Source organism: Indicator indicator, chromosome 22, assembly GCF_027791375.1.
Source record: "Indicator indicator isolate 239-I01 chromosome 22, UM_Iind_1.1, whole genome shotgun sequence".
NCBI lineage: Eukaryota > Metazoa > Chordata > Aves > Piciformes > Indicatoridae > Indicator > Indicator indicator.
The window spans coordinates 14744793-14752587 of NC_072031.1; the positions used below are offsets into that span (position 1 = coordinate 14744793).

The 7795-nt window shown below is 51.4% G+C and overlaps 1 protein-coding gene across 3 annotated transcripts; it reads left to right on the forward strand.

Annotated features, from left to right (window-relative positions):
- Nucleotides 1–2271: 2271 nt before the first annotated feature.
- MED9 (mediator complex subunit 9) lies at nucleotides 2272–7319 on the forward strand. 3 transcript variants are annotated; one of them, XR_008489311.1, is made up of 3 exons: nucleotides 2379–2417; nucleotides 5219–5378; nucleotides 5625–5662. XR_008489311.1 is itself a non-coding variant. In XM_054391027.1 (2 exons), the coding sequence occupies exons 1-2, from the start codon at nucleotides 2272–2274 to the stop codon at nucleotides 5839–5841; spliced, it is 363 nt and encodes a 120-aa protein (XP_054247002.1). In that variant the 3' UTR covers nucleotides 5842–7319. The 3 variants fall into 3 exon arrangements, 1 of the variants encoding a protein (XP_054247002.1); XR_008489312.1 differs by lacking the exon at nucleotides 2379–2417 and adding an exon at nucleotides 2698–3043; XM_054391027.1 differs by lacking the exon at nucleotides 5219–5378 and having other exon boundaries at nucleotides 2272–2417; nucleotides 5625–7319.
- Nucleotides 7320–7795: the final 476 nt, after the last annotated feature.

A 7795-nucleotide genomic window follows, 5' to 3' on the forward strand; every position in this document is an offset into this window, starting at 1 on the left:
AACCCAGGTCATCAGTCATCTGCACACCCCAAAGCATTCTCCTCTTCCCTGCCAGACTGTCAGCTAGGTCTCACTTCTCCCTGTCATCCTCACCAGGGACTTGGACACACTGTCACAGTATAGGCAGCAGTTCTACTGTGCCCCTTGTACAGGCTGATGCTCAAATGGTGACTATGATCAATTCATCTTCAGTGAGGACAGGAGCCTGTCAAACCACAACCCCACTGCAAAACATCTTTCTGCTTCCCTGGATTTGCCCTGAGACATGACAAGCCCCAAAGGACAGAGACAAGGCAGCTGAAGGAGCTGTTCCCACCAAAACCAAAAGGATAGAAAAAGGGATGAAGAGAGGCAGGGATAGAGAAAAGGAAGAGAGGCGGGCACAGAGAACAGGAAGGCGAGAGGTAGGGACAGGGAGGAACGGCAGCCAGATAAAGCTGTGCATTCCAGCTGCTGTGGGACCACATGAGCCAAACTGAGGCACAAAGAAATGCTGATTGACAGCACTTTAGGTTCGGCTGAATGGTATCTGCGTGCTGTCACCTGCTCTAACAACTGCCTGACTCACCCACCAGAGGTGCCCAGCAGCCTGGCAATTAGCCGCCCTCCTCCTTAAAGTCCAGAGAAGAGTTAAACCCAGTGCAATACAGAGAGAAGTGTCCCCCACGGAGCCTGAATCAAGTCTGACTTTAGAAATAGCCCATAAAAAATGACATAAATGAACCTCTTGGCTCAATCCCACGCAGAGGACACAGCATCCTGTACCTCCTGCTTGGCTGCTTGGCTCAGTCAAAGACCATAAATGCCACCAGCCTTGCCAGAGGGATCTGCCCAGCAGGACCTGGGCTCCCCTGGGCTCCTTCCCACATTCCAGCACCAGCACCCAAGCTGGGCTCTATTCTTGACAGCAGGAACAAAGTAAGCGATTGCATCTGCTATATTTAGAGCAAAGAGTCAATACTCTATGTGTTTAAATGGTTAGCAACAATCTCATTTGATATATAAATAGCCTCTCTATGCTTTGCAAAAGAAATTGGTTTAAAAAAGAAAATTGCCTTCCCAGTCATCCTCAGCCCATAACTGTTGAGCAGGGGGGGCCTATTTCAAATGAAAAATTAAATTAGGCACTTTCTCTATGCCAACTCAGGAAGAAAAACACATGACTGTGGCTGGAATTATGAGTACTGTGATCTTTTGTGTTATTGAGGGGTTTAAGCACAGCAGTGAAGCAAACTGAGGGTGTTTGACGCAGAGGGGCAGCATCACCCTCCACCTCCCAGCTTCGACCACACACCAGCTCAGATCACCTCTTCCTTCCCCCAGGTCAGTCATGTCACAGCCTCCTTTCTTCTGCCTCTCAGCTTCAAAGTGGTCACAGATTTGTGTTTCTCTTCCTCCAGATTCCTCCAGTTTCCAGCCTCCAGGCTCTCAGCCAAGGCTCCAGCTTGCTTTGCCTCCACTGATGTCAGCTGTGCTTCATCTCTCCAGCACAAAGCCTGGTCTCACACAAGCATCTGTCCTTAAGGCACTATAGAGACCATGTCTCTGACACACAGACACCTCCGACACACTGTCTCTGGTTGCATTAAAGTCAAAATAAGGACACTAACTAATGAAAAAACCGTAGCAGAGTGCTGGCATCTAAAAGACACTGTGGAATCCTGCTGTGGTTATTATCACTGAAAAGCACCAATTTCCCCACCCCCACTCCAAGATCTGGCTTGGGAGGGATGTACACAGGCTACTGACACCAAGGGACTGGGAAAGGCTGACAGCCCTCCGTAGGACAGCTCCTGGGACCCCTTCTCCTTGCCCTGCCCTCAAAGCACAGGACCTGACACTCTGTCCAGCCTTCTGGAGCTCAGCCCAGGGCAGGGCAACGGTTAGCAGGGTGAGCAGCACCCGAGTGGGGATTGCTGGGGGGGTCACAGGGACAGAACACAAGCTCGGGCCAGACGCCAGTCCTTGCCATAGCTCAGGCCCAGGCCAAGCGGCCCAACCTCATCTCAGACCGAGACCTAGATCAGACTTAGGCCCAACTGCCAGCTGAAGCTCAGGCCCAAGTTCATGGGAAGGCCCAACGCAAGGCCAGGCCGGAGCGCAGGTAAAGGCCCGGAGCGAGCCCAGGCCCAGGCCCCGGCGGTGGGGGAGGTCCCTCCCCGGCGGGCGCAGGGCTGGCGGTGGGGGCGGGGCAGCATGGCCGAGCTCCGCCCCTGCCGCTTCGCTCCGCTCCGCTCCGTCACTGCGCGGCGCCGCCGGCCGGGGTCCGCCATGGCTTCGGCTGCTGCCGCCGCACGCACCGCCGAGGAGCCGCCGCCGCCCGAGCCGTCCACCGAGCAGAAGCCGCTGCTGCTGCCGCCGCCACCCCCGCAGGAGGAGTTCTCCTTCCTGCCGCTCGTCCACGACATCATCAAATGGTAACGGCGGCCGCGGCCACCGGCAGCCCCGCGGGGCTACCGGGCCTCCCCCACTGCAGCGCAGGAGTTTGCCCTGCACCGGGCCCGGCCACCTCCTCCCTGCTGCAGCCACCATCTCTCCAATGCTGCTGTCTGGCCCCCAGCATCTTCCCCTGAGTGGGAAGCAGGCCTATGGATCCCTTCTTGAACGATATTTTCCCACCCTCGGCATCATCACGGTGCCTTGGACAGGGAGTAGGGCAAGGGGATCCCCAGCTAATGATATTCTTCAGCCCCCAGCATCCCTGGAGTGCCCTGGATGGGAAGTAAGACAAAGGAATCCTCCTTCTGATTGTGCTTTCCAACTGCCAGCATCCTCAAGGTGTTCCAGATGGGCAGCAGTGCTCCTAGCGATGCTCTCCTTTGCCCTCTCGGATGCGAGTCACACCCGGACCTGGCTCACCCGAGCAGTGCAGGTGCTCTCGTGGCCCGGGTGCACTGCCCCAGCATTAACAGCCAGGGCATTGTACTTCCATGAGAGTATTGTTCCAGAGGTTTCTACTCTTTGGCTTGTAAAAGGCAGTTCTGGGGCAGGAAAGCAAACTCATTTCTGGGGAACTGTGAAAAGAAGGATGGCTTCTATAGTGGTATGAGTTAAACCGTTCTTTTCCCAGTTCAAGATAAGTACTGTGGAGGTAAAAGGTGCTTGTGGAAGGGTTCTGAGGCGTGTGGTTTCTGTCTCAGGATAACCATGGTCTGATGTACCAGTAGGGGCATGGCTCTGCCGTGAAAATCCACCCAGGCCAACTCCATCCACCCAAGCACACTACAGAGTAAGGCAGAGGACATGGGAAGTATGAATTCCCTTGTTCCTAGTTGTGGGCCTGGTTGCCCTTTCCCTGGTTTGTGTCCTGCTGATGTGTCACTGTGTGTCTGAAAGGTGAGAGTGGTTCACCCTTAATGGCTCTGCAGCCTGAGCCATGGCAGGGAACAACTGAACACCCCTCACACACCGTCACAGATACAGAACAGGCTGAGAACCCAAACCCTCTGATTGCCCTCAGCCTCCCAGTTATGTTGGGAGTGGGCAGTTGCCCCCCAGCCTCTATTTTTCCTAATGTGGCCAGAGCCCAGAAACAAGGCTAAGCCCATTCCCAGGTGTGTGCGGCTACATAACCAAAGTGGGCAGTAGCCGTGGGCTGAGTCCTCCCAGATTTCTCTGTGCCAGCCAGCAGGTCATGGTGTCCCGCAGGTGACAGTCCCTAGGGTTATCTTGTGCCCTGTCCCACTAAGTCACCCACTCATGCTACCCAGCTACCTCCTTCAGTTTCACACATGGCTGGAGCAGCCCTGGGTACGCTGAGCAGTGCTGCAGACTGGTGGGACCACAGAGGTGAGTGGTGGGACGTGTCACCTCCTGTCCCTGACAGATGGCAAACCTATGATCCCTTAAGGCTGCCTCTCCTCGCAGAGCCCAGCCCTGCTGCTCTGACACTGACTCAGCCCTGAAGACACATCTCCAAGGCGACTCTGTGCTCAGGAGTGAGGATGTATGGCGTAGATGTGCTTGCATCAAGGACACCTGCTCTTTGCTGTTGTTTGGGTTCAGAGAAAGTTTTCCCAAGCAGGGCTAGCTGATATTTTAGACCTTGGACAGTCAAACAGCATCGCCACTGAGGTCCCAGCACATGGCTTTGCTAAGGGGACAGTGTGCTGGTGGAGTGAAGAATGCTGTGCCTTAAGGCAGGTCTTAGGTGCAGTTCATCAGCACAGTCTGTGGTCAGATGCTATGTTGAATCCTGTGTGCAGACAGCTGCAGCCTGTTCCTGCACCTCACCCCTGCCCATGCCTGTCCTCAAAGAGGGAGTCACTTAAGTGGCTTGATCCATAAGGAAAACCAGCCAGACAATCCCCAAACCTGAAATAGTTATTCCTAGGGATCAAGCAGCCCAACAGGCTGTTGTGTGGAGAAGGGAACGAGACTTGGGGGCATACAGAGCAGGGAGGATGACTCCTGGGGAGACACAAGCAAGGGAGAATGACCCTTGGGGAAACACAGAGCAGGGAGAATGACCCTTGGGGAGAGACAGCAAGGGGAATGAGCCTCTCAGCTGTGGTGGTTTAAAGGCAGCATCCTCCAGCCCTTCCCCAGATGTGCTGTGGGGTTGTGTGTGTGCCTGTATTTTTCCACTGCCAACCTGACTGTGAGTGCCTGCATAATGGGGATACATTAGAGCAGCAGCTGCAGTTTTATTTAGAAGGGAGTAATGAATATTTTGTTCTAACAGGCTTTTGAAAGCAGTGGCCACCATCTGGTTAAAAGTTTTACTCTCAGCCCTGTCACGATTCCGTAAAGTTCTAATCAAGCACCTCTCTGTCCTGGTCATGCCAAGCAGATTTATTTTTAGGTCTGGCTATTGAACAAGCTCCCAGTTTTCAAGGCCCATTCAAATCCTGCTCTTGTTATTAACAGGAACCCTGGAAACAGGGACCCAGATTTGCCTGGAATGGTTAAAACTGCTCACTGGTGCTAACAGAGCTGCAGTAGATACTAACGAGGGCTTGAGGGCAGACAGTGGCTCAGACAGCAATGGTCCTTGAAAAGCACAGAGCTGGCTGCAGGACCAGTTTTGCTGTTCTTGATAAAAATCAGCTGCCACTTGTCTTTTATTAGGTTTATATCCCCAGAGAGTCATTTTAAAGCTCCCAAGTACCGGTTTCCCTGCCATTGGATGCTCTCTGATACTTTGGGGAGCAGTTTCTGTTTTACACTGTCAAGCTGTTTGACTGCATTGATTTTTTTTTTTTTTTTTATATTACAGCAGCAACAGGTCACAGGTGAGACTGAAATCTTTTTTTCTGGGTGCCTACACACACAGCTACGTAACCTTCCCTTCCCTAAAGAGAGATGCAGGAGTTCAAACAAAGGAGAATGTATCCACTTCCATGATAATGCTGTAAAGCTGCAGACTAGCTCCTGAGGTAACTGGATTGTGCACTGGAAATGAGCAGGAAACCAGTTTGCCCCAGAAGCTGCCCAGTCTATTACCTGTCTGTGCCCATTTTATCAGGATAGGTGGATGAGATGTGTGTAGTTAGATACCAAGAACAAAAGTCTCCCTCTGAATTCCAGTTTAAGCTCTGGTTCCACTGGAAACGTCTGTTGCCCAAGCACATTGTTCACTTTCCAGTAAGAGAGAACTGAACAGTCTTATCTTCTCTCTACAGCATGGACAAAGACAGCCAAGATGTTCACCAGGTGCTGAATGAGCTCAAGAACAAGTTCCAGGAGATGAGGAAGCTGATCAGCTCCATGCCTGGCATTGGAGTGAGCCCAGAGCAGCAGCAGCAGCAGCTGCAGAACCTGCGGGAGCAGGTCCGGACCAAAAATGAACTGCTGCAGAAGTACAAAAGCCTCTGCATGTTTGAAATCCCCAAGGAGTAGGAGGGGCACAGCTCTGCTCTCCAGCTCCAAGACCTCTTCTCCTGGCTGAACAGGAGAGAAAGGTGGCAGGAGTTTCCTTCTCTTTCTTTTATGCTGTTTTTGGTGGTGGTGCTCTGAAGTGGTATCTGTGGGGATGACAGGTGTGAGGCTGAACCAGAACACTCTGTGCTTCTCCTGTGGTGATTACAGCAGGACCTTCGCTTTGATCTGCTGTAGGACTGCACGTCTTCTAGAAGCATCTCTCCTGTTTTTTCTTGGGGTGGGGTGAGGTTTGTTTTATACATTCAAGCAAGCAGGAGATGTTATGTTTTGTCCTCGCTAAGGGTCGGAGTACCTGCTGGTTAACTTCAGCAGGAGAAAAGGGACATTTTTTGCATTCTTTTTTTACCTAAAATTGGCCAAAAATCCAAAGGGAACACAAGGGAAGTGTGAACTGTTTGGCCCTGCTCCTGAAAAGTATCTCTGGGGTACTTTTCAGCCTGTGTATGTTGAAAGAGGAATAATTGCTTTCAGTTGCTTCTGTGTTTCCCTCTTTCTCTCTTTTTAACCAAGAGATGGTTGTGTATGAGATGAGTAAAGATGTAGAAATTCCAAACCGCTCCTCTTGTGTGGTCACTGAGTGAGTGTAGCCGGAGCAGGGGAAGGACTTTGGCAGCACAGAGGACATGCGTGGCCTGGGTCCAGCTTCTGTGTCTTGACATCACTCTTTTTGGAAGGAGAGTGACTTAGGAGAGCAAAGCAGGGACCACCAGGAGCAGATTTTGATAGGCTTTGGGTGGTAAATCTTCTTGGGTGAGTGCAGCCTGTAGGTAGCACATTGGGTATCTTGCTCTTCAAGCAGAGAAGAGCAAGCAGGCCAGAACAAAGGACAGAAATGAGCGGAGCTTTAAGTCACTCCAGCTGACACAAGTCAGGCTCAACAGGACGGATCAGTTCCACATCCAAAGTGCTCCAGGGGTTTCCCACAAACACAAGCACTTGAGTAGCTTGAACATTTGCCAGCAGCTGATGGAAAGCTCCTGAATGTCACATTCAGACAGATCCCAGGGCTCCTTGCCCTCTGTCCCGCTGTTAGCTCTTACAGTGGCAGATGACAGTCTGGAAAGCAGCGCTGCACCTGGCCCACTAACAAAGATGTGGCAGGACCTTGAGTGTGGTGGGTCTCTGAATCCTGCTGAAAGATGGTGCAGGTCAGTAGTGGAAGAGGTGAAAAAACAGCTCCTGAAATACAGTGTCTGTCAAGAACCACCTGAGGGTGGGTAGCACTCTTGCCTTCAAAAGAAGTGAGATCTGTTTGGGTGGGGTTTCCCTTTCCTCAACCAAAAGGCAAATAACTGTTTGTTGGGAGTTGGGATGGTTGTGACTCACCTGTAGCCTGGACGTTTCTCTGTCCCCACTGGAACACTTCAGCAGCACTTTGGGAAGATGCCAGGGTGTAAACTCAGGGTAAAGCAGAACACCAAGGTAAACAAAGCACAATGTACACTTTTTATTGCTGAATTACCTTGCTGCCAACCATTGCCTGTCCCAGCTCAATAAATTCCTGTGTCTCATGCCTGGATGGTGGTTACTTTTTTTTTTTCTTTTTTTTTTTTTTTTTTAGTCCCTGTGAAATCAGGGCACATAAGGAGCTGGAAGGAACAGCATGTTTCCAAAGAAATGCCTGGCACTTAGCACAGGAGCAACTTAACTCTGTCAGCTTGAATCCAAGTTTCAAACAAAATTGCAGAGGTTGGGTTCAGTCTCACCCACCCAGGCTCCAACAATTTTTTTTTTTGCCATTAATATGTAATAAATGCAGACTTGTTCTGTGGCTTGAGGAGGTGGGGCAAAGGAAAGGGGGGTGAAAATGAAGTGAAACAAACTGGATCCAGGGAGAGCTGTTCTTTGAAGAGCTTTTCTCTTTCACTTCTAGCAGTGGTTACTGTTACTGCAAGGAAGAGATTAAAACCCA

Coding starts and splice junctions, on each gene's coding strand:
- MED9 (XM_054391027.1), top strand. CDS start 2,272: ATGGCTTCGGCTGCTGCCGCCGCACGCACCGCCGAGGAGCCGCCGCCG. Junction 2,418..5,624: donor GTCCACGACATCATCAAATG/GTAACGGCGGCC, acceptor TTCTCTCTACAG/CATGGACAAAGACAGCCAAG.